The sequence below is a fragment of the Bactrocera dorsalis genome, chromosome 1 (genome assembly GCF_023373825.1).
Source record: "Bactrocera dorsalis isolate Fly_Bdor chromosome 1, ASM2337382v1, whole genome shotgun sequence".
NCBI lineage: Eukaryota > Metazoa > Arthropoda > Insecta > Diptera > Tephritidae > Bactrocera > Bactrocera dorsalis.
The window spans coordinates 79224408-79252261 of record NC_064303.1 but is presented as its reverse complement, the minus strand read 5'-3'; the positions used below and the strand labels follow the sequence as shown (position 1 = coordinate 79252261).

Genomic DNA, 27854 nt, shown 5'->3' with positions numbered 1-27854 from the left:
GGTAGGATGACTTCGGATGTGATTGTTGGTGTGATGGAAATATCTTTGGCGATGGTATCTGCAAGTGTGTTGCCCTTTATGCCGGAGTGTCCAGGTATCCACATGATTTTGATCTTGCGCGGAAGGGAAATAAGTGTGTTTTTTATATTTTTGATGATACTGCCTGATTTGTTGTGGTTTTGTGTAGCTTGGAAACATGACATACTATCGGTGCATATTATATGTTTACCCTTGTTTTTGGCAGAGTATTGAACAGCGTGGAATATAGCGGTTGCTTCGGCGGTGAAAATAGAGCAGAATGAAAAAAGGAGGCCGTACGCGACAACTTCTTGGTTTTCCTTTACCACAGCATAGGAGGTGTGTGAGGCCTTCGATCCAGCTGTGAAAATCAATTGCCAGCCGTTGGCTTTATAATGTGCTATTGTTTCGGAAAACTTGGCTTTATAAACGGTGTTTGGTGTGCTATCTTTCCGCAAGGAGGCTAGGTCATTAATGAAGGATGTTTTGCTGGCCGCCCAGGGGGGGTGATGAGTGTACCGCGGAATGTGCTGCTTGATCGGCAGTTCAACCTGCTTCGCGAATAAGGAGCAGGTGTGTATTGAAGAGGGTTGTTTAGGAGTGGATACCCGTGAAGCGGCAGATTGGAAGTATTTGTGGATAAGCGGATTGGGGCTTAGAGTGAGCTTTGAATAGAGCCTGAATATTTTGTCTTCCAAGTTGTCGTGAAGAGCCGGCAAACCCGATTCGACCAGAATATTTTTTATGGGTGACGTAGGAAATGCGTGTATGGATCTTCCCACTGCGGCGTGGTAAGGAGCAGCGATCATCTTTAAGTTTTGTTTAGCGTGTAATCCATAGATTTCTATGCCGTAGTTGATGGTTGATAAGATGAGGGCGTTTGTCACGTTAATCAACAGAGCCGAATTAATTAGCGAGCGTTTGCTTGATAAGTACTTAATAATGTTTAACTTTACACAGAGTCTTTCCTTAACGTATTTACAGACGTATTTACAGTGCTGTTGAAAGGAATATTTGGGATCGAATACAATACCGAGAAACTTAAGATTATCTGTACATACAATATTTACACGATTGAAGGTAAATAAAGGAGAATTGCAGGATCGTTTTTTGCATATATGGAGCATTTTGGTTTTAATGGGACAAATTGAGGGGCCTGAGGAGAGGGAACATGTGGGTAATAGGCGTAGGATTTTGGAAAATGTCCTCATGACTTCTGTTTGATCATTGGATTTGGAAAACAACAAAACGTCGTCTGCGTATATTTGGTGTTCGATGTTTGGGAACTTGTTAACGATGTCGCTAATTTCATTGAAGGCTATAATGAACAAGATGACTGATAAGGGGGAGCCCTGCGGGGTGCCATTATCGAGTGGAAAAATGGAAGAGCGGGTGTTGGATATAAGTACACTTAATTTTCGGTTTGAGAGAAATGATTTTATAAAATTGTACATTTTGGGGCCGATCTTCCATTTGTCGAGTTGTCTTAGTACTACCGGGGTTCCAATCCGATCAAATGCTTTTTGAAAGTCGAGGGAAAGGAGGGAAACATGGTTTTTGCTGGAGAGCGCGTTTGAGATAAAAGGATCAAGGTGTAGTAGGGCATCTGTGGTGCCTTGTCCCTTCTTGAAGGCTACTTGGTTGTGGTGGATAAGTTGGTTTGAGTGGGCGTACCAGGTTAGTCTGGTAGCAATTATCTTCTCCATTAGTTTACCTAGGCAGGGAAGAAGAGAAATTGGTCGATAGCTGTTAACTTCGCAAGGGGATTTGCCAGGTTTTAAGAGGGGTATTATTGCGCTGGTTTTCCACGCGTGAGGGAAATGGCCTGTGTTGAGGATATTGTTGTAATGCTTAATGAGACGGTGAAGGAGGAATCTGGGGAGATGCTTAATTATGGGATAGGATATTTTGTCGATGGCGGGTGTCTGGCCTTTTACTGCGGACAGGGCGAGTTGGAGTTCGTAAAGAGATATGTCGGCATCTAAAAGTTTGGCTGAATGAGAGAGAGTGACCTAAGAAAAACATATTTAGTGGCTCCTTAGTCCGTCTTAACCATAATTCTTACATTACCATCACGTTGTGATTTATAGCTGAATTCTTTGACATTAATTCTTGTTTTAAGATAACTTAATAGACCACTAATTTCACAGACGTCGCCTATAAAAATTGGTGGGGGTTTTGGAGTTTCCAGTATTTCACTTCTCTCAGGCTCTTGTTCAACTGTATTTTTATCATTCATTATCAGGGTTTGTATTCGTCGTGAATGTTTCTCCATCATCGTTATTTAAAATATTGAATTGGTTAACATCACCTGTAGTGCATGCGCCATAATCCAGTGCCGGTTGTTTTCTAATCACATTTGGTGAGTTCTGCATTGATCTTTTCGCTGGTCGTTTTCTTACTTTTTGCCATCCCATAACGGCATCATCATCTTCGTCATTCATGTTGTTGCACTTTCCAGCGACCGCAATGCAGGTACTTATAATTGTATTTATTGTTTTGAGCGAACAAACAGGTGTCACCATTTTTTTTTATTATTTTTTTTTTTTACTAAATAATTTTGCGATTATAATTTTTTTTGTCACTAAGCACGAGGCACGCTAAGATCGGAATCAAAACAAAAAAGGTGCGTGGAGAATAGTTTGACGTATAAAAAGGTCCAAAAAAGATATATCTTATAAATTTTACATCATAAATAATTTATAAGTCCGCGACTTATACTTATAAATAAAAATTGTAAAATGATTAATCTTTTTGTCTTCATTATATTTGTTAATAAAATTATTTTTATCTTTTATTGTACCATATAACAATCAATTAAAGAATAAAAACTACTTGTTTAGATCATAAACAATTTTCGACGAGTCAATAAACAAGCGCCATTGCTCTGGTTTGTACTCACAGTTCATGTATTGTATAAGACCAGGAATATTTTTACAATACGAAAAAGTATTTTCGCCATTAACCTCAAAGAAATCTGAAAGCTCCTCCTGTCTTTTGCGGTATCCATACACCTTCACATCTTTAGACAATATATTTACCGATCGAAGATGATGTGCTAGGCAAATCGCTTGTCTTTGCGATAATTTCAGCTGTCGTACCATCGTATTCAAACGGGCTTGGGTAATCTCCAAGTGACGACATGGGCTTTCAACTTCGGTTGGGTTATACATTGTGAGTAGATCTGTAGGCTCGGTGGAAAATGTTGGCGAAATATATCTATCAGTTGGACTTGGACATCTTGGTATCGGAACATTTTCTGAGTGAGATACTGGTAGCTGTGCAGATTGAACACTTTTGTAAACTGCGTTTTTTTTTGTTGAGTTTTGTTTTGTTTTGCAAATTTGTTCTTGCACGCGTAGCAGTTACCAGTATGATGCCCTTGTGGATCTATCCAAATCATTGGGATGCCGAACCCCATTTTTAGGCACAGTCTTTTTGAACAGTTATGCAGGTTGTTGTTGCATTGCGTGCAAATGGTATTTGGCACCCAATCTGCGTCTCTTATAACGGGCAAATCGAAATATTCCTCGTAGATGCCGGCAGTTCCCGAAGATATTTTGCGTCTACTCCGAGGGCTTGTAAATTTTCCACATACGTAGCAGAACAACGATAGGCCAATTGGACACTTATTCATTATACTCTCGCAACAAAGGAGAGTATTATAGTTTTGTTCACATAACGGTTGTTTGTAAGTCCTAAAACTAAAAGAGTCAGATATAGGGTTATATATACCAAAGTGATCAGGGTGACGAGTAGAGTTGAAATCCGGATGTCTGTCTGTCCGTCCGTCCGTGCAAGCTGTAACTTGAGTAAAAATTGAGATATCATGATGAAACTTGGTATACGTATTTCTTGGCTCCATAAGAAGGTTAAGTTCGAAGATGGGCAAAATCGGCCCACTGCCACGCCCACAAAATGGCGGAAACCGAAAACCTATAAAGTGTCATAACTAAGCCATAAATAAAGATATTAAAGTGAAATTTGGCACAAAGGATCGCATTAGGGAGGGGCATATTCGAACCTAATTTTTTTGGAAAAGTGGGCGTGGCCCCGCCCCCTACTAAGTTTTTTGTACATATCTCGGAAACTACTATAGCTATGTGAACCAAACTCTGTAGAGTCATTTCCTTCAGGCATTTCCATATACAGTTCAAAAATGGAAGAAATCGGATAATAACCACGCCCACCTCCCAAACAAAGGTTATGTTGAAAATCACTAAAAGTGCGTTAACCGGCTAACAAAAAACGTCAGAAACACTAAATTTTACGGAAGAAATGGCAGAAGGAAGTTGCACCCAGGCTTTTTTTAAATTGAAAATGGGCGTGGCGTCGCCCACTTATGGACCAAACACCATATCTCAGGAGCTACTCGACCGATTTCAACGAAATTCGGTATATAATATTTTCTTAACACCCTGATGATATGTACGAAATATGGGTGAAATCGGTTCAGAACCACGCCTTCTTCCAATATAAAGCTATTTTGAATTCCATCTGATGCCTTCTCTTTATAATATATACATTAGGAACCAATGATCATAGAGGAATAAAACTTTACATAAATACGGTATTCGAGCTGAGGTATCTCTTGTGGAAAAATTGTCGTGATCGGACTATAACTTTTCAAGGTCCCTGATATCGAACACGAAGAACTCAGTGCCTAACCTAACCTAATTTTTCACCGAAAATATCGGTAAATCTCTCAGAATTTAATTCAAATTAATTTTACAGCAAAATAAAAAATATGTATGTAAATGACGGATAATGAAATCTCGATTATCACTTTATCATGCGAGAGTATAAAATGTTCGGTGACACCCGAACTTAGCCCTTCCTTACTTGTTTTAATTTATTTTCTTAATATACAAGGCAACTAAAACAATGTTCTTTCCGCGAAGTCAAAGTCAAATTAACTACTGCAATCTATGCTTAAATTTTGACTCTTAGGCAAGCATTTAACGTTTCTTCCAAACGTTACTTGTTGTTATTTATTATCAGTGCAGTGGTTAAAAGCTTGACTCGTTGCTTGCTGATTTGTGTTGGACATTGATGGATGAGTCTTGTTAAATTTAATTTAAATATTGTGTACAAATTTATGAAACTTATTGATAACACTTATAAGATACAAAAAAAAAATAAAACAGCACACAAACATAGTTGTGTAGATTTAAAAAAAAAAAACAAATTTTGTTAAGTTTTTTTCTAATGGTTAGTTTGCTCAAACCGTTGTCTTTGCTTAAGTTTCTTACTATTACGAGATGTCACTTAATGTATAAGTATCAAAGGGTTAATTAAAATATTGACGAAACGGGAGGAAAAAACATTAAAAAAATGGATTAAATTTCAGTTTTTTCGACATATTGGCTATAAGGACAAAAAAAAAACATTGATTTTGGGGTTTACAGTCATCTAAGAACTTAAAGAGGGACTTATTCTGAGAAGCTTTGCCAAAGAAAGTTTACCAAAAAAGTCAACATTAAAAAAGTTAGAGACCGAAGAAAAATGTGCCTTTCTCTTACAATGGGCCACTTTGATGAAAAACTTCAACAAAAATTTTTGTATGAAACCATGATTGTAACTCAAAAAAGTAATGATGCAGTTCGATTCGTAGGACCCGAAATAGGGGGAAACTGTCGAATTTGGTCTTGTCTTTTTTTTTTGACTATCACAGTGATATAAATCACATATTATTCATATATGTATGTATGCATATAGAAAAGTGTTCGCATATTTAATTTTAGCTAGAAAAATCTTCTTTATAGCTTTTTTATAGTTAATAAAGAAAAAAGAATCACCCGAAAGTATAAACAAAGAAAACGCTGTGAAACGCTAAAAAATCCTTCACTTTTGGTTTTTAAGGTGTGGCAATGCTGGTTTTCCTCGTAAATATAAACACTCGAAACTTTTCAGCCATAAATTTGATAAGTGATTTTAAATTACTATACTTGGCTGAAAAATTACAAAATAAAAGTGAAAAGTGAACTTATTTCAATGTTAAGAGTGTATATTTAAATATAGTGAGCGAAAAACGTGAAAATATTCTGTGAAACATGGAGAAATACCATGTGTTCTTAGTGCAAATTTTTGAATTTTTAAACGTGAATATTTTTAAAAATATTAGCTATTTTTACATAATTCGGAAATTCGGTTTTTTTTACCCCTCCGCCAAAGTAGTCGGAATCGTGCCGTTTTATCCGTTGTAAGTGAGCGATTTACGAAGAAATATCATTTCTAATATGCCACAAGACAAAATTAGAAATGAAGTTCATAAACCTTACGATGTCAGATAAAACGGTATACCTCGCAATCGCGGGTCGATTTCCAAAAAATGTAAATGAAGACTAACTACAGAAATGATCCTGTAAAGTATAGCCTTAATTTTTCAACGGCCAACGCAGAGTATTTCAACCAAAAGTTACACAAAATAGTTGAGAATTCGCAGAAATGAAAGACAAACGAAAGTAAAAGAAGTATAACTTCAATAATGCACAAGCATTCAAACATATATATGCGCACACATGTGAATATGTCACCAACCAAAAATTGAAACACTGTTCTACAAAAACAACAACAGCATAAGCATGGCAACATTGTGTTGTTGGTAGAAAAGCCGAGCTGTGCCGAAAGAAACGAAGAAACGATCGCCGATTGTCACCGCTTCGCTTGCTGCTCGAACATCTTCGCAGACAAGGTTACGCAGTTTGCATTTAACGCAACCTTTTCCGAACTCGTATAAGAAGTATAACTTCAAAAAAATAATAATTAAAATTTTTTTTACAAAAAATGTGATAAATAAAAAATCGCTCGACCGATTTTATGCAAATCTTTCATAGCCTACATCTACTAAATAGTCCGAACAAAGCCAAAGAAGTTGTGGGCAGTATTGACCCGATTTTATCTATTAACTATGCCACATACATATGTACTAAAAAAATGTTACCTGGGTTTCATTAAGGTACCTCATATACTCGTACAATCACTAATCATATGGGGTAAGGTCAGCCGGATGTTCAAAAATCCTGTTATGAGTTATAATTTATCTATTTTAGGCACAAGTATACACTGTTATGAATACAACACGATCTGTAATTTTCATTGAGATACCTCAAATATTGGCCCATAAACATATGTATGCATTGTTTATGAATTGCAATTATTAATTATTAATTGACCGATAACTTCGGTTAAAAGTCAACTATACCCTCCGGGGTTCACATATTCGATACCTAGGGGCTTGAACGGTTTTGGTTAGATTTGCGCAACTTTTGGTCATAAGTTATATCTCGTTATATCAACTGCTTCTTGATTTGTGTACTGGAAAGTGAATGAATTAAATGGAGTTTAAAATTTTGCTATATAGAAAGTAGACGTGGTTGTAATCCGATTTCGACCTGTGACAGAGAAATACTTCGTACTAAATTTAGTCGAAATCGGTCAGTCGGGTGCCGAGATATGTGATTTCATAAAAAGTGGGCGGTGCCGCGCCCTTAAAGCCCTCTCATATCATTTCAGAGGTAAGACGTACTTAGTTATTGCTTAATTGGACTTTTAATAGTAGTAGTAGCTTCTTGCTACTGCGATCTTCTGTGCAAAATTAGAGTTTTATATCTGAATTTATTGCTTCATTATTGGCGTTTTGTGAGCGTGGTCCGATCACTACTTTTTATTTTTTTTACTAGCTGACCCCGCATACGTTGTCCTGCTGGAACATGATAATAACTACGATTGCATGAGTGCGTGCCAGTTATACGTGGAGTGTTCCCGAGCTGGAAAACCATCTTCTCTGTACATTTACGATCCGGAATAGAAACCAAAAAATGTTGTTTATCAAACTGCGTTACATTGAAAAAAATTTAGAAAAATCGAAAATAAAACATTTTTAACACAACGTAAATTCAACTTTCTTTTCATTTCAAAACACATAATTTCACGCAGGACAACGTATGCGGGGTCAGCTAGACTATATACATATAAAAATGAAACCCGTTTTCCAGAAAACGCCTAAAAACAGTCCTTTTCTTTTTCCCATACAAACGTTTTATTTTGTATATACTTATGTATGTACATACATATGTAAGTAAAAATGAATGTTTGTTTGTTAACCCTGCTTTCATAACGTACATCTGAGAGGCGCACGACCTCTTTACATTTTGCTCTTCCTCCTACAATTTTTTTCACAACGCATGCATATTTTAATTTAACAAATAAATTATCAAAGTATAAAGTTTCGTGGTATCCAATGAAAGCTCAAAAGAAACGATACATCTACCAGACGTATCATTATGACTGAAAGGGTTAAAAATAACGTTATAAAGGCAGGGTTAATAACGCTAAGGCTCGAGAACGGCGAAACCAATCTTCATGAAATTTTCAGAAGTTGTTCACTGTGGATTTGGAAAGGTTCAGAAATAAAAAAAAAAACTTTTCATAAGAAAAGTTTTTCATACAATTCTTTTTTCTTTTGTTTTTCAATATTTCGATTTGTAAATTATTTGAATCGTTCAATTTCGGTCGCTTGCTCTTTTATTCCAGCTAATTAAAAAAAAAATTGAAAATTATTCAGTGAAAACTTTATGTGTGTTTCAAACGAAGTGATCAATTACAGATTGAAATTTGTTACGAAGCCACGAAGAGGTCCCGCTAATATTGGTCGGTGTTCTTTTTGCCATCAACGCGATGACATACGTGTGGAATTATGCATCGAGGTCAATCAGCAAGCGATCATCACGTTGTCACAGCACGACTTTTCAAACAATAGTTACGATGTTCTTCTTTGGATGGTGGATAGTGGTTCCACCAGATGAAATTGATGAAATCATTTCTGCGGAAATTCCTGATGCAGAGAAAGATCCAGTATTAAACGAAGTGATGAAAACCAATATGGTTCTTGGACTTGCGGACATCACAATTCCACTTCGGTTTGTATGTCTAACAATAAATACACGAAACACTATTCACTTGCTTTTCTTTCGGAATCGCAAACTAGAAATGATGGATATCCACTCTATCGTCGTAGTTCATCAGACGACCATACAACTTAGAGTAGTGAATATCGAAGTTGACAACATATAGATCGTACTATATTCTCCACTGTTGTCTAATTCACATTCAAAACTCATATCAATGTTTAGTATTGCAGTTTGGTCTAATCTATAAAATACGTTTGTATGTACGTCACCAAAGGACCCAATATGGCGGTTATTGGTCTTAAACGATACGGTCGATATGTGAACTGCAATAAAGCGCGTTGTAGGGTATTTACTTTTGCAATTCATGAACGTTTTTCGACTGTTGTGCGTCTCGCAGTTCATTTGAAGAACGACTAAAGAGCCATTTCAACCCAGAGAATACTGTACAGCCAGCGGAAACACTTCCAACAACATTGACATTGACGAGTTTTTTCTCAACTTGCGTCAGTGATTCGTTTGCGAGAACATTGCTCTATTCGGAAATGCCTTGATATTATACATGGAATGCATCGTCGAAGAAATAATTACGCAGAAAGCAAGGCCAACCAGTATATTGACATCCAGGTGTGTTCTCAACTAATTCTTTAGGACGAATTTACATAATCCACCCGAAAAACGACGATTGCTATTACCTTCGGTTGCTATTGATAAATGTACGTGGTTCAATTTCATTTGAGTCATTGCGCACTGTGAATGGTAGAGTGTGTGTAACTTTTTGAGAAGCATGCAAGCAATTGCAATTGCTGGAACATGATAATAAATGTAATCAAACGATGGACGATTCGATAGCTACTTCGCATGCCACTGAAGTTCGCACACTTTTCGCGATGGTCATTTCGACATATCAGCCTTAAAATCCGCGTCAATTTTGAAATACGAACAAAATTACATTGCCGAAGACATTTTACATCGTATTCGATAAGAATTGGAAATAGACAAATTTCGGTTCCAGTGGTTTGACATCAATTCCACCTGCCTTTTGTCAATTCACTTCAACGAAATATGAACTCATCACGAATGTTTATGCCAAATTTGCCAAATTATCGTAACTACGATTGCATGAGTGCGTGCCAGTTATACGTGGAGTGTTCCCGAGCTGGAAAACCATCTTCTCTGTACATTTACGCCCCGGAATAGAAACCAAAAAATGTTGTTTATCAAACTGCGTTACATTGAAAAAAAATTTAGAAAAATCGAAAATAAAACATTTTTAACACAACGTAAATTCAACTTTCTTTTCATTTCAAAACACATAATTTCACGCAGGACAACGTATGCGGAGTCAGCTAATGTTTGATAAAATGTTACTGCAATTTTCATTTATAAGAAATAAGGAGTATTTACTATGATACATTTCTCAATATGCAATACGTTTATTCATCTGACCAATTATCAACAAAAACATTTAAACTTTAAATTGTATAAACACAAATTTAATAAAATTCGATTATAATTGATTATTAATCTACATAAAAACTTAATTATTGAAAAGAATAATATCCATCAAAATGTTTAAAGTGTAGAAACATAACCCCATGGGTCAAGCTTTTTGTTCAACAACTGCAATGAGGATTCGGATAACTTGGAGAGCAGTTCAGCCAGCTTGTGCTTTGTATAAACTTTATACAGCTGTCGAGTTTCTGAAGCGATTTCGTCCGATAGCTTAACACATCCTTGGTAATCGCCCGAGACGTGTAAAACTTTATGCAATAGAAGTACCATCTCGGGTATGCAGATGCTACGTAATTTTTCTAATTGTATTTGGCGATTCTGCCAATCTAATCCACTGATATTTACAGGATCTTTTGACGTATCTGGATCAATTAACCACCCCTTTTCGGGGAAGAGTAATATATTGAATAATGCATCTCGTGTTACTAATGATAAGTAATGAAAAATATTACTAAAATACTAGAGTGAATTTATAATTTTTTAACTTACATTTAGTTTGTTCTTCCAGATTTGCTTCCCAACGTTTTAGATCTGCATGATAAACTTGCCCTTTATGCTCTGATGCAACTCGTTCAGTAAAATTTGCGCCAGCTGTGCTAACATTTGGTTCCTTTGGACGATTATGTAATAGGCGTGACCATTCCCCAAAACTGTCGATAGCGGTTAAGTAAATTTTATAACTAAGATATTCTTTGATGCTACACTGTTCACGACAAGGGAAATTCTCATTGGAACCATATATATTAATAATTTGCGAAAGAGAATCGGTAGGGACAATTTCATAAACTGCGCGTACACATTCCGATTTGTTCTCGCCAAGAAAAGTACGTATCATTGCGTTTGCTTGCCACAATAGCTCGCCACGTTGTGTTGGTAAAAAAGTTAACCATTCTAGCGCACTAATTTTTCGCTGATCGAAAGAAGAAATCTCCCCAATTTTTAGTTTTTCGTCAGTCATGGCAGCTTTCTCGATAATATCTGGTACACGTTGACGAATAGTATCAACTGTATAGCGAGTGATATTCTCTACATCAAGCCCAGCATTAATACCCTCGGTGAGTGCTGCTGAACGACTCGCAGTCTCGGTAATTCCTTCTAGGAATTTGGAATATAATAACATTTGGAATTTTCCTGGCAGTGCAGCAGTGTAAAAAGCAACTAGTTGGGCATCTTCCATTTTGATTAAACAATCAACATAAGCCGCTACTACAAAGTCGGCTGTTTCTTCCTTATCAACACGTCCAATTTGTCGCATAAAAAGTACAATGTGCGTAATGAACCGTAGAAGATGAGGGGATAAACTGTCTCGTGGATCGTTGGATTTATTAGACTCCTCAACCCAACGGCGCATTATTTGTAGCAATTCTCCTATATTGTCCAATATCAAATACTTTTGTATTATACCGACTTTACTGCAGGTGTAGTCGCGAACGGCTGCGTCTTTGTGAACCGATAGTTCTTCGAATATCTGTTCCAATGACATTTTCGAATTCCAATAAGTATCTGGTAGGGGGAGGTAAGCTTTAATGCAGCAAGCCCGTATTTCACTTTCCACACGGATATCAATTTGCACTTTGAGATAAGCCCAAAGTAAATCTTCCCATGAAACATTTAATAATGCCTTTAAAGAATCGAGATGACCACAAAAAGCTCCAGCTATTGCGCGGGTATATTCGTCAAATTTTTTGCAGTCAGCCATTAGCCAAGCGCATTTCTTCCAAATATCACGACGCGGATTCCCTTCAATTGGCTGCTTTTCCCGAGTATTAAATTGTGTTTCATAATTGGGATCTTCATGTAGACGCCAACCCTCTAGTATAGCAGCACGCCATGTTTGTCCACTGTATTTACAAAGAGTCATTGCTTCATCAATTCTTCCTTGACGAATTTCTGTAAAAATACACCGTGATAGACGTAAATTATCTTCCTCATCCAACGCATGAAGTGGACGACGTTCACGATGTGGAGCATCCGGGTCCAACGCTTTGACAATATCCACCCCAGTGCCAAAAGCTACATCACGTCGGTTTTGTAGTTGAAAAAGAGTATTTTCCCAACCTACTGCACGATTTGTAACATGACCAACTTGAGGTTGTGAGTCCTTTCTATTGTAGCATGCTTCAAGCCAATCGACCATTAGTTGGTACTCTCGTAAGGTAGAGTTACCTATATATTAAAGAATGTGTTTTTAATGATTATACAAATATATTTATTAATACATACATGCATAGAGTTGGGCAATTACTTCTTTCTCTGAACCTCCTAAAGGTGGCATATTACAATCCATACCAACATCTTCGGCTTGGACCATGATTCTATCCTTGTATAAAGCAAATAACAGTCTCCATGTATTCATTTCTTGATCCAACCATTTGTAATTGTTTATTTGACATTTGGACATAGTTGCATTCTCTCGAAAGGTTTTCTGCAATTCATCAGCTACACCAGCACATGTCTGTATCAAATTTTGTATTGTATCAAAAACTTCAGAGTCATTTGTGCGTCCTTGCAAAACTTCTTGGAATTGAGGAAATAACGAATCTGTTTTTTCCTTAAGTAAGAATAACTTTGTATTTTCCTCTAAAGTGGACCTGTCACTAATGTTGAAAACATCACAAGTAGTATCATTGTAGTTCCCAAAAAATGTGTCAGAATAATTTAATGACCGTTGCCGTTCCGGTTGATCTAAAACGCGGGACAATTCGTTTGGTAGTAAAGTGATTGAGAGTTCATTAAGGCTTGTACTTTGGTGGGGGTATAATTCTTTATCTGTTTGAGGTTTTATTTGAACGAGGCTGCGCTTCGCAGTAGTTAATACACTATTTGACATTTTTATAAAATTTGGTAATACAAAATCAGTTTCTTTTATTATCGAGGTAAACGTTGGTATTAAACTGTTTTTTTTTGTTACTATTTGATGTGCTGAACATATAGAGAGCGACAAGGCTTCAAGCGACATCTGTCAAATATTAAAATGCACCCGTTCTTATGAACAAAGTTATGTAGTCGTGCAGTTGTCTAAATAACTGTGTCCTTAAGAACGTGTGTATTTTATTATTTGACAGATGCCGCTTGATGTCTGTCGATCAATATGTGTTCAACGCTTAACTGTTTCTCTCAAAACAATTGGAAATGATATTACAGGGTGCTATAATCATCAAAAACAAAAATGAATGGAATAAATTGCCAATTCACAATAGCCTAATCATGCCAAAGAATATTAAAGGACCATCTTATGAATATTGAGTGTATTAAGTGAAATTTTATTTCCAGCTTTCAATAATTTTAAATGAATATTATCTTTATCAATTAATAACTTCCCACTTTTTTCCGATATTCCATAGATATACTTTTGTCTTTCTTTTGATAACAAAACTAACCGTGCGATTCTGTACTGTGATACTATCTCAAGTCTCCAAATTTGAGATTTTAAGTTAAAGACAATTTTTGAGACTTGAGACGATTTTGCTATTCTGTAAGTGACAGTCACAAAATCTATTACATTTCATCATTCAGAGATGTTTTTACACATGAATGAAAATAAATATTATCGACATATCGACATATTAAATTTTCTTTAACATAGTCAAAAAACATAATTATCAATAAAAATAAAAATATATGTTGACTTTGTTTCATAATATTTACGAAATTTATGTAAAATTGATATATTTTTCATCTTTTCGTGTTTGAGTTGCTTACGAGATATACAAAAACGACAATCGATTAATATCTATGATGATCTCTATTCAGTATATTCAAAATGGCAGACAAGAGCTCTTTTTAGTTTTGTGACCTGCTAACTACCAGGTCTCAACATTTTGAGACTAACCGTGCGATTCTGTAACGTTAGACAGTCTCAAGTCTCTAAATTTGAGATTTTGAGTTAGAGACAATTTTTGAGACTTGAGACGATTTTGCTATTCTGTAAGTGCCAGTCACAAAATCTATTACATTTCATCATTCAGAGATGTTTTTACACTTGAATGGAAATAAATATGTCGATAACAAATATTAAATTTTCTATAACATCGTCAAAAAACATAATTATCAATAAAAATGAAAATATATGTTGACTTTGTTTCATAATATTTACGAAATTTATGTAAAATCTATTTATTTTTAACTTTTTTGTGTTTGAGTTGCTTACAAAATATAAAGAAACGACAATCGATTAATATCTATGATGATCTCTATTCAGTATATTCAAAATGGCAGACAAGAGCTCTCTTTAGTTTTGTGACCGGCTAACTACCAGGTCTCAATATTTTGAGACTAACGCTAGAGACTGTTTAGTGAATAGTAACTAGTCACAAATTGAGAATTTGCCTCAAAATGTCTCAAATAGAGACTAGAGACCGATTACAGAATCCCGCTATAACGCTAGAGACTGTTTAGTGAATAGTAACTAGTCACAAATTGAGAATTTGCCTCAAAATGTCTCAAATAGAGACTAGAGACCGATTACAGAATCCCGCTATAAATCTAACTAAAATTTGTTGTACGCAGATTCAAAACTCATGAAAAACACAAATTTTCTTTTTAATTTAAAATGAAATTTTCACGTTTTTCTTGGCAAATCTGACAACTTACAAATATGAATACAGATATGCATTTAGGAATAAACAAATTTAAAATTATCGCTGTATACATAATAAGTATTTTATAATCATTCATTTGTAATTATTACTTGGTTTTTGTTATTATTTATTCCATTCAATACAAAAATGATGCTTAAATAAGGAAATAGTTCCACATTTTATTTGTAAATTTGCAATTTAATGCATGTGAGAATAAAAAGAATATTAAAATAGGGTGAAATTTAGAATAGCATCCCCTGGATTTCGGGGATAAAGCTTAGTACGCAGCTCTCAAGAAACGTAAAAACTTCATATAAAAAAACGCTTAAGAAACGGTCCAGAAACGTTCCTGCGATAAAGTTACTTGTGCTAGTACGCAGCTCTCAAGAAATCTAGTACTAATTTTTAATACTTTTTTTTCAATAAAATGTGAATATGGCAAACCTGTTTTTGCGATGAAACATCAAATCAACAATTGTTTCTTGAGGGAAATTCGAAGTAATCGTCAAATTCATCCTAAATTAGTTGAAATCATTATTATAAAGTATATTCCAATTTGAAATATTGTATAAAACCAACCAATCATCAACAACATTCCTTAAATCTCAATGAAAATATTTGTGTTACCATACACATACATACATACATACATACGCACAAAGTTTGTTTACTTTGTTTATTCTCTCTTGCTCTTCTAATGTGGATCATTCACAATGCGTAACCAGCTGTCAAAATTACTTCAGAAATAATGTATTTTTGTTTTGAGCAATTACTTGAGAGCTGCGTACCAACCTTAAAATGGGTACCACTGGAAAGGTGACGTTCTCCAGATCACGAATATGTATATATATAGTTGCGCGCCGCGCTTAAAAAAAAATAACCATGGCAACCCTTTTCTTATTGTGCAAATGCAAAGAATTGTAACTAAAATAAAATAATTAAAATAAAGCTATATTTACAACAAATATTATACAAATTAATATACAGAAACGTTATATTGAAATGTTAGTAAGTGAAAAGTGCATAATATAAGTGAAAAAGTTATTCACAATATACAAATTATCAATGTAAAAGTTGTAAATTTTTCAACTTTAAATGCAAATATCTTTAAAACTATAAGTCAGCGGCAACTATATATATATGTGGCAACACCACAAGCTTTAAAATTTATTATTTCGCAAATACAACCATGCGCATTTATTTCGCAAATGCAACCATGCGCATTCTATTCGCTTTTAAATTATATTCGCTTCAGGTTAGTAAAAGCAAATAAAAACGCCTATCGGCCCTTTTGCTTTTGGATTCTGAAGAACAAACACGCATTTTTACTACGCTCCAAAACTCTATAATTGGTGACCCTTGACGGTAAGTGAGATGTCGCTCAACGATAGCATGGCGGTTACTGTTGGTCCAAGCCACAAGGAATTCAACGCTACAACACCAATTTTTCCGCGCATCCCCCTGCCATTGATGTCAGAAGACAACATTGAGGCTTATTTTTACTCGTTGGATTTTTGGTTCGAGGCCTCTGGCGTTACAACCGACTCGGCAAAATTTAATATCGTAGCGGCCAGTATACCACAGGTAAAGTTAATGGAGTTGCGCTCCATAATAGATGCTGCGCCCACGTCTGCTCGATATCAATTCATTCGTACCAAATTGATAGAAATTTTCACTGAGAGCCAGCAACGCCGCCTACAACGTGTATTGCGCGACATGCCATTGGGCGACCGCCGCCCGAGCGACCTGTTTAACGAAGTGAAGCGCGCTGCTGGTTCCGCTCTAAGCGAAAGCATTTTGCATGATTTGTGGGTTAATCGCTTGCCACCATATGCGCAAGCAGCAATTATAGCAATCAACGTACCTATTGTCGACAAATTAAAAATCGCCGACTCAATAGTGAAGACGATGCAAATGCTGAAGTTCGTATCCACGAGGTATCCGCATCGAATCATACCACAGACAACGACCTGAGGACCGAAATAGCAGAACTGAAACAGCGTTTTGATAGAGTTACGAGCAGCGAGAAAACACGTGCGCGTTCCAGATCGAAAACACCAGTGCGCCCTCATAACATCAATTCAGGTGAAATGTGCTGATATCACGCCAAGTTTGGACCAAACGCTAAGAAGTGTCGCCAACCTTGTAAGTTCGCTCAATCTACATCGCCAAATGGCAATCAATAGAGGTGCTCTGCCAGTAGTATCGCAGGGATAGGCAGACGCTCTGGGATTCCTTCGAACTGCCGCCTACGTATATTCGACACATCAACTAATATAGCATTCCTTATAGACTCCGGCGCTGATGTGTCGGTACTTCCGAAGTGTTCGAAATTGGCACGAGTCAACCCATCGGATATGCAATTGTTTGGCGCTAATAGTTCACCGATTACGGTTTTTGGAGAAGTCATACTTCGCCTTAACCTCAACTTACGCAGGGATTTTGTTTGGAGCTTTGTGATTGCAGACGTAACCCAAGCAATCAATGGAGCAGATTTTTTATCACATTACGACCTTTTACCTGATCTTAATGGACGATGTCTGCTCGACCGCAAAACAGCAGTTTAATCATTTTGCACAGTATAACTTGCTGCGAGAGTTTAGTGACGTAACGCGACCAGCCACTCCGGATTCTACAACGAAGTCCACCGTGGTTCACCGGATCATTACAAACGGCCAACCAATTTTTTCTCGGCCAAGACGGCTATCGCCTGAAAAGCTGACGACAGCGCGCGCTGAATTCGAGCTGTTGATGAAACTGGGCATATGTCGGCCATCCAGCAGTAATTGGGCTAGCCCATTACATATGGTGCGAAAGGCCGACGGGTCATGGAGACCGTGTGGAGACTACCGCGCGCTTAACGCGGTAACCGTCCCCGACAAATACCCTCTGCCGTTCCTGCACGATTTCAGTAATATTTTTGCTGGAAATTCAATATTTTCAAAAATCGATCTACGGAAGGCCTTTCACCAGATCCCAATCGATCCCAATGACATTTGTAAAACAGCCATCACAACTCCTTTTGGATTGTACGAATTCACGCACATGACCTTTGGGTTGCGCAACGCGGCGCAAACATTCCAAAGAGTCATCAACGAAGTTTTCCGCGGCATCGATAATGTTTTCACCTACCTTAGCGACATATGCGTCGCATCACGCTCCCCAGAAGAACATCGCGCACATCTTCGTATAGTTTTTCAACGATTACGCCAACACAACTTAACAATAAACGTAGCCAAATCAGTGCTTAGTGTAACAGAGCTGCATTTCTTAGGGCATCTAATCACGAAGGATGGAATCAAGCCGCTGCCTAGCCGCATTGAAGCGATTCGCTCATTCAAACTTCCTACGATTGCAAAGGATCTTAATCGATTCCTAGCTATGATCAATTTTTATAGATCGCTACTTCCAACCCCACTTTCGCACCAAGCACCTCTTTTCAAAATGTGTTCTGGAAATAAGCGCAACGACAAAACGCCACTGAACTGGACGAACGACAACATAAGGCACTTTGAGGCTTGCAAAGAAGACCTCGCTAATTGCGTGCTTCTGGCGCACCCGCTCCCGGACGCTTCTCCTTCATTATGGGTCGACGCATCTGACTAAGCTGCAGGCGCCGCTCTACATCAAATTTCCAATGGATCACTTCAACCTTTAAGCTTTTTTCAGCGCCTTTTTACAAAAGCTGAGCAGCGGTACAGTACCTACGATAGAGAATTAACTTCGATATTTCTCTCCGTCCGTCATTTTCGCTTCATGCTTGAAGGAAGAAAGTGCCACATTTACACCGACCACAAGCCGCTAATCTATGCTTTTCGGCAACGACTTGAAAAAGCATCTGATCGTCAGGCACGTCAATTGGATTTTATTGCGCAGATCACGACAGACATTCGTCACGTACCAGGGGTACAAAATGTTACAGCAGATCTGCTGTCTCGAATCCAAGCCATAACAACTGATCCAATAAATTTTGATGACTTGGCTGAAGATCAGAAAAACAACGACGAGTTAAAGTCATACTTAGAGGGTAAAATTAGTCACTCGCTTCTACTAACCAGTATTATTATCCCCTCTAGTACTAAGAAAGTCTATTGTGATACTTCAACTGATCGACTACGCCCGTTCATAACAAAAAGATTTCGACAAACAGTTCTTTGCGCAACACACAACATATCTCACCCAGGCACGAGGGTAACTGCGAAACTGATGACTGAACGCTTTGTATGGCCCGGAATACAGAAAGATAGCCGGGAATTCGTCAAGCAATGCATCCAGTGCCAACGCAACAAAGTCATCCGGCACAACTCTTCACTGTTTCAACGTCGCGCATTCCCGGACAACGGTTTTCACACCTGCATATCGACATAGTCGGACCCTTCCCACTTTCCGACGGCAACCGCTATTGTCTCACGGTCATCGATCGTTTCACACGTTGGCCCGATGCATTCCCTATCCCAGGTATCACCGCAGAAACAGTATCCAAGGCATTAATAAGCTGTTGGATATCGCGATTTGGCGTTCCTGTTGACATAACTTCGGACCTGGGCCGGCAATTTGAAAGTAAAGTTTTCGATCAACTCATGCAATGCCTAGGGGTCAGGCATCTACGGACGATCGCTTATCATCCACAGACGAATGGCATGGTCGAACGATGGCACCGAACACTTAAGTCAGCAATATTGTGCCACAATCACAATCAATGGACCTCGTCGCTGCCACTAATCCTGTTGGGGCTTCGTAGTTCTTTTAAGGCCGACATAGGTGCTTGTCCAGCTGAACTAGTTTACGGGACTACCTTGCGTTTGCCTTCTGAGTTTTTCGTGGGTAGTGGCCCATCAACTACCGAAGTGGAGACCGTAGCACATTTACGCCGCGTCATGCGAAACTTACGCCCCATAGATACCGCTTGGCATACCAAGCAGAAGTCATTCATACACGCAGACCTTCAAAAATGCGAACAGGTGTTTGTACGAGATCTATCAGTCAAGCCATCGCTGTCACCGCCTTATAAAGGCCCGTACAAAATATTGCATCGCCATTCAAAATATTTTGCCATCGACGTTAATCATCAAGCCGTGAATGTTTCGATTGATCGTTTGAAGCCAGCCTATATTGCGGTACCTCTCTCTAGGAGGGGAGTACTGTGGCAACACCACAAGCTTTAAAATTTATTATTTCGCAAATACAACCATGCGCATTTATTTCGCAAATGCAACCATGCGCATTCTATTCGCTTTTAAATTATATTCGCTTTAGGTTAGTAAAAGAAAATAAAAACACCTATCGGCCCTTTTGCTTTTGGATTCTGAAGAACAAACACGCATTTTTACTAAGCTCCAAAACTCTATATATATATTTTCGTGATCTGGAGAACGTCACCTTTCCAGTGATACCCATTTTATTCCCGAAATCCGGGGATGCTATTCTAAATCCCAGCCTTAAAATAATATGCAGTAATGCTGCAGCTGCTCCTTCTTTCCTTCTCCCCTTTCGTGTGACTTCTTCAATCTACTCTTGGAGAAAATAATTCGAGCTGCAGAACTAAAGAGGGAAGGTACCATATTCTATAAGAGTGTACAGCTGCTGGCCTACGCCGATTATATTGATATCATTGCTTCTGCTTTCTCCAGAATGGATAGGGAAGCGAAGCAAATGGGTCTGGTAGTGAACGAGGGCAAGACGAAATCTTTCCTGTCATCAAAAAACAGTCGTCGCACACCCGACTAGGCTCCCACGTCACTGTTGACAGTCATAATTTCGAAGTCATACACAATTTCGTCTATCTTGGAACCAGCATTAACACCAACAACAACGTCAGCCAACAGCTTTTATTTTTTGAGGTTTTCCCTCACAAAACAATTGTGAGGTTTGTGAGGCTGTTAAGTATACGGAAAACAAATGACAAAAAAATCGCAGTAGTGAGGGTGGTGATTTTTGTGAGGGCATAAAAAGTCTGTTAATCCAAGCACATTGTATAAAATTTTTAATTTATAACAATTCTTCAATTTAGTGAAGTTTTTCTAGTTTCAATAATATTCTTTTTAGCCAGCAAATAATTAGCCAACATTTAATTAATTTTACAAATATATTTAATAATTTAAATACTAAGGCAAACATTCAAACGGCGCAATTGCGTTTGTTTTGAAGTTAAACCGTCAGAATTTTACTTTCCATTTGGCATAGTAAAATGAAAAATTGTTTACACCATAGGACTTTTATTCACCCCAACTCTACACAGGGAAAAATGTTAACGTTTTGCACACTGCATAAGAAAGTATCAAAATTGTTTACACCATAGGACATTTTTTCACCAACATAGGGAAAAATGTTAACTTTTCGCAAACAGTCTAAAAGCCTAACTATAATATGCATACGCTGCCGTATGTAACTGTCAAAAAATTAACGAAAATTCTATCAATTGCATAAGGAACGGAGAGTAGGCTTTTGAATGTACTTATGTACATGCAGAAGAGAGAAAAGTGTCAATAAACAATTTGATTTTATATTTCGTTTGGGTTTCGCAATAAATAAATTAATAAAAAATAAATAAATTAATAAAAATTAATAAAAAATTAATTTATTTAAAAACAATTAAAATAGTTCTTCTGTTTTAGACGGAATATGCATAATAACAAAAATTAGTGAAATTAAAAAAAAGAGTTAGGTCATGTTCAGTGAGGGAAATTGACAGAAAGAGGAAGAGGAAAGGTTTTTTTGTACGATTACTAGAAATGAAAAGGATTGACGTCGCATTTATTCTTAAGCAAATGACGTTTGAAAAAACTTAAAGAAGCTTGATGTAAAGTACATTATAGTTGTAAAATACAATTTATGTGTATTCGGATATTTGTTTATGCTGGCTTAAGCTTGCTTATTCACATTATAGCAGTGGTCGGCATTTCATAGCAAAATTTTGCAAACTAACTTCACACGTACGCTTACGCTCTATCGTTCAGTCGTTGTCGAGCCATCAACGAATTAACATCACGCAAAACCATAGCGCAAAACGAAATATGCCCTGCGAGAAATATTTTATGGTTCTAAATGCCTTTGATGCCATGCAATGCCTTTTATGTTCCAAGTCTTTTAAAGATAATAGGGAATATATCCTCAAAAGACAATTTGTTAATTTTCATTATACTATTAATTAATAATTAAAATTGCTTAATTTTAATTCCAATTTCTCACTGGGCTACTTTTTTTTCGTGCTCACCAACGCAGTGACAGATCCTCTCATGCCGACCACTGCATTATAGTAATTAATAAAGTATCATGAAACTATTGCGCATGCGTCTGAAGACATGTTAGCGCAGGGTTGCACAACAGTGCTATCCGTTTGTTTGAGCATCTGGTATAGTTTGTTCAATTCGCTAGAGAGTAACGCTTGGCGATTTGATGTTGAACCAGAGAACATAAAACATAGAGAAGGTGCAAATCGAAATCTGTATGATGGTTCGATTGCGCGGCTAACAGAGCTGATAGATTTTATGTGGGGAATTCACCATTCTCGCTGCTATTTAGCAGAATTGAGCATGTTCTTTGGCAGAAATATATGTAAATGACTGAAAATAAATAAAGAGAATTTGCTTCGTAGAAAAATATACAAAATATACAAAAGCATTCTCTGAGTGACATATGCACGCTTATGTTGTATTATGTGAACGATTGTCACATATGCGTGATTATTTTGTATCAAATGAACAATTTTTTTCCGAAAAATGGTAAAAATTTTAATTTTTTTTACAAAATCAGGAAAAATAAGGAAAAATTATTTTAATTTTATTTCTCTTTATTTTTATTTTTTAATTTTTAAATTATTTAATATTTATTTCGACTATTACAAAGTGAAGATGTGCAAAATGATCTTCATTTCTTCAAAGAAAATTGATGACCTTCATGAAATATGCATATTCGCATTATTTCGTTATCATTTCCACATTTGTACCAAAAGAATTTCTATGACACATGCATATGTACATATGTATATTATTTCTTTGGCACATTTGCCTGTATGTTTACGAACACAAATACGAGCCACATACATATGTACATGCATTCATAACAACAAGTGTCGCACGCATCTTTCGCATCTCCGTCTTCACGGTCAACCAATGGCGTTTTGTCAAAGGGTCAAATGCTGAACACATTGAGCGGGGATGACCGCAAGCGACATCTGTCAAATATTAAAATATACACGTTCATATGGACACAGTTGTGTAGTTGTGCAGCTGTCTAAATAACTGTGTCCATAAGAATGTGTGTATTTCAATATCAGATTCAGATGGCGCTTGCAGTCTATCGAGTTCTATGTGTTCAGCACATCAATCTGTCGAAGCACTGACGCGACGAGACGCGAAAGAAACTAACAAACGATTGCCGATTGTTACCGTTTCCCTTGCCGCTGTAACAGCTTCGCCTTCGAACTAGCGTAAATATGTATGCATATGTATGAACTTGCATACATATCGACGCTGATTTTTGCGAGCTAAGGAAAAATATTTTAGAATTGAATATTATAAATCGACAACTCCGTTGTTGCCACTTTTGTCACTTCTTTCTGTGAAGAAGCATCAGAAAGATGTTCAATTTATGATTTTTAGCTTTTGCCATCGTCGCGAGAAGACGCTTGTAGGCAAAGGCATGCTCGGGGAGATGTTACGGCGTCTGTTTATATGAATGAAGCGCGGTCGCTTGTGGCATATGCGCCTGCGTTTATGAATGAAATCGTTTTTGTTGTAGAATTTACTACATTTGGGCTTCGCCAATTCGGCTGCCATATTGACTTGTGATGCTTCTTCTATTTGAGCAATTGTTGTTTTTATAGAACAATGCTTCAATTTTTTGTTGGTGACATATTCACATGTGTACGCATATGTATGTTTGTATGTATGAATATATGAACATACAGATCAATGCGCGCACATGTAATATATTGATATGTAAGTGATAAAATCATGATATGAATTTCTGAACGCGCACATGCGTATACATGCAGTCATATGAGCAGATAATAAGATTATGATATGAGCATGTGCAGAGACATACGTTAATATGATGTATGTACATATGTACACATATATTGTTGTGATAAACTTAATTTCTATTAGTAGGAAATATAATACAAAAATATTTATTAGTATAATATATTATGTAAAAATCAAAGAAAATTATTAAATATGCAAGTCCAAATTGACTAAATATTACTATGCATGCATTCATACAAAATTGTACTCATATCATAATTATGTTTACATGTCAATATTCAATTGCCGATGGCAAAACTCAAAACATATGTACATATTTGCATACATTGCGATTCCTAAGTTGAAAAATTGAAGCATGAAAATATCACAAAGTTGGGAGATCATAAGGAGCAGCAGGCATATGTTTATGTCTTCATATTCATATTCAATGCATGCATATGTTTACATACATATGTCTTCATATTCATATTCATGCATACATATATTTATGTCTCTTCATATTCTTGCGTATGTGAGACAGGGAACATCATGTATTTTGTACACATTTTTCGGTGTCAAAATGAAACAAAATATAAACAAGCAAAACGAATTTCTTCGTTGCGAGTCTCTTCATATTTTCTGCTTCGACATGTACATATACGCCATGTCATCATATGCCGTAAATTCATATATTTGTTTCTCTTCATATTCTTTGTTGAATATATGGAGAACTGTTAAAAATGTAAACATTTTACAGCGTGACTTCTGTAGACGTGAGGTGAATTCCCTACACAAAATCTAACGAATGTTCGCTGTCGAACCTGCACCTTCTCTATGTCTTTACATTCTCTGGTTGAACTGTCCAACAAAAATTCCTTATATTCCTGTAAAAATAATAGTTATTCAAATAAAAAGTAAATTATTTCATAAGTTATATATTCAATTATATATATACATTAAGGTGGCAACGCTAGACAAATGAGGACAGCCTGGCACGAAGAAGTGTAGAGACAGAACGTAAGGAGTCAGCAGTAACGTCGTGTTAATTTAACTTTTTTGAAAACTAAACTTAAACATTTGTGTAATTAATTTCATTTATATCAATAAACCATAATCCTATTAAATCTTACATGGGGTCTCAACCGAAGAGCAAAAACGGAACGCGAAATGTAACATTCAAATAAAAAGCCGAGTATTAAAACATAAGAACGAAGCAAAAAATTCGATGATCGAATTAGTTGCGATCGAAGAAAGTAGCGAAAACAAAGCAGGGCGCAGCGGCGGCAACAAAAGCAGATCGACCTAGATTTCAACGAAAGAGGAGAAAAGAAAGAAGAAGAAGCAAGCAACATGGCCAGTAGTAACGATGTTGGAGAATTATTAAAATTATTTGTGGAAACTATGAAGCAGAGTTTCATAAACAAATATAATGTGTCAATCGAGGCGTTCGTGAAAATTATACCATGCTTTGATGGTGAATTTATTCCAATTCGCCAGTGGATTGCTAATTTCGATGAAAATGCTGAGACTTATGATTTGACACCCAAGCAAAAGTATGTCAACGCACGCAACAACATTCAAGGCACAGCAGCATTGTTTTTAGAAGCTGTTACTCTAAAATATCTTTTGCCATTAGCTCTATCCAGCTATGAATCGTTGTGTATTACATTAAGAGGAGTTCGATAAAAGACTGAGCAGCGTTGAGGTACATAAACAGCTACGGCAACGACGAAAACTTGCATCAGAGAAATTCCATGAGTACGTTCTTCAATTGTGCAAAATAGTAGCACAATCAGTGATTTCGTACATAGCTGATGGAGTCGAAGTGCACAATGAGCAAAAATATCCCTTATATAGCACCCGAACTTATAAAGAATTAATCAAAGCATACAAATTGATCCTACGTGAGTGGTGTACCCACTAAAACCCTCCCCCCTTCTATCATGGTTTTTTTTTCCCTACCCCGGGACCGCTTTCGCATCACTTCAGGGCAAGGTTTCCAAGATGAACCCATTACAGGTCCATTTCTACTCTCTCTCTCTGCGTTCAGGGATGCCTAGGATTTTGTAGCCAGCACCAAGCTATTTGGCTCATCTTCTATTGGGAGTCCGCATCCATGTCTCTTTTTTTAGTGCGTAGAACATGTTCCACAGATCTGGCAATTATTTACCAGTTTTCGCTGCTAGCTATCATTTTTTCTAAAATATTTTCCGTACTTAGATCTCCGAGCTTGTTTGCATCATCTACTGGTACGTCTCCGTAAATACATGCTGGGCTTTCTGTTTTCCCATGTTGTACAGGTATTTTCGGAAATACCCGTGACCAAACAGCATATGTGTTATTTACCTCGCCGTGTTTTCTACTGTGCCACATCTCTATTTCTTTGATCAGTTTGGCGGTGAGTTCAAAAGTTTGCTTCCTCGCCAGTTGTCTTGTGGCCATGTGTATTTCTAATCCGTCTTTCTTCCATAGCCAGAGTTGTCTTCTCTCCTTTGCGAGAATGTCTATTGGGATGACGCTGCTTATCACTTGCACTGCGGGTTCGGATACAGTGCGGTACGCCGAGGCGACTCTCAGGACTGTTGTCGTCTGCGCTTTAGCAAGTACTTTCCTTCTATGTGCTCCTTTAATGTATCTGCCCATATTTCGCTACCGTATAATAGCACTGACTGTGTTGTGTCCATAAGCAATTTCTTTCTACTTGCAAATGACTCCGGTGTTTGCCATAAGTCTTGGTAGCGACATGGTTATATTGGCTGACTTTTTTGCAGTATGTTGTATTTGAGCCCAGTACATCAATTTATTGTTCATTCTTATTCCTAGGTATTTTAGGGTTTTCGTCGTTTGAATAGTTACTGAATGAACATGCATGTTTACCTCCAGCGGGATGTGTTTCCTAGTGAGCAGGATCAATTCTGTTTTTTCTGTAGCTAGGCTGAGGCCGTGTGAGTCCAACCATGTCTGTGTTCGCAGCATGACTTGTGTCAGTCTCCACCATCGTTTATGGCGGCTATGATGCGGGGTTTCAACAGTCTTTCTAGTAGCTTTCCTGCTGTATCTAGCATGTATAGAGGTCGGTATGCTGATGGTGTTCCTTTTTTGGTCTTTAGGGTGTTTGCTGCCGTGTTCATTTCCTCTAAGGTGAAAGGATCTCTTGCGTATGTTACGGTGGGTCTCTTCCCAGGTCATGGGTTGGGAACAGAGTGTTTACGATGTGGTCTATAGCTGCGGGGTGGACTGTTTTGCTCCGAGTTTTTTCATTACGATCTTTTATCCGAGACCCCACGGATTTTTGTTTATATCGTTATGTAGCTCTTTCCATTTTTCTTTCTTTGTCTTTTTTATTACGTCTTTCAGCTCAGTTTTCGCAGCTTTATATTCCTTATGCTCTTCGACTCCGTTTCTTCCTCTTCTTCTGGCTCTTGTACATATATCGTCGTCTTTTGCGCAGGCAAGTTTGTCTAAGATTTCGGATTTCGTCCGTCCACCAAACAGATAAGAGTGGCAGTAACGTAGAGCGTAAGAATCAGCATTGTTTTAATTGTGGTTCAACACAACACAAAAGGGTCGATTGCAAACCAGACACAAAATATTTTAAATGTAATGGCAATGGTCATAGGGCTAAGCAGTGTCCCTAGTATAGGCGTAATATCAACATTGTATTTAACAAAGAGCGAATAAAACAGTTGACAAATAATAACGAAAATTTTTGCTGAGGGATAATGGGATGCCCAACTTATTCCAATGTGAGAGCGCCTCAAAGTAAGCGTCTTTAATAACATTTTCCTTGTGGCCAGATCGAACAAAATAAGTATTTTTGGGCATTTATTATTTATTATTTTAAATTAAAACACCCAACATTTATTACG

General features: G+C 37.1%; 1 protein-coding gene and 1 pseudogene across 1 annotated transcript; both read right to left on the bottom strand.

Moving 5' to 3' along the window:
- Window positions 1-6195: 6195 nt before the first annotated feature.
- Window positions 6196-6397, bottom strand: LOC125775977 (small nucleolar RNA U3; annotated as a pseudogene).
- Window positions 6398-10339: 3942 nt separating this feature from the next.
- LOC105230227 (nuclear pore complex protein Nup107) lies at window positions 10340-13410 on the bottom strand. The gene is made up of 3 exons (XM_011210875.4): window positions 12666-13410; window positions 10932-12608; window positions 10340-10867 (listed from the first exon to the last, which is right to left on the bottom strand). The coding sequence occupies exons 1-3, from the start codon at window positions 13399-13401 to the stop codon at window positions 10503-10505; spliced, it is 2778 nt and encodes a 925-aa protein (XP_011209177.1). The 5' UTR covers window positions 13402-13410; the 3' UTR covers window positions 10340-10502.
- Between the last annotated feature and the right edge of the window lie 14444 nt (window positions 13411-27854).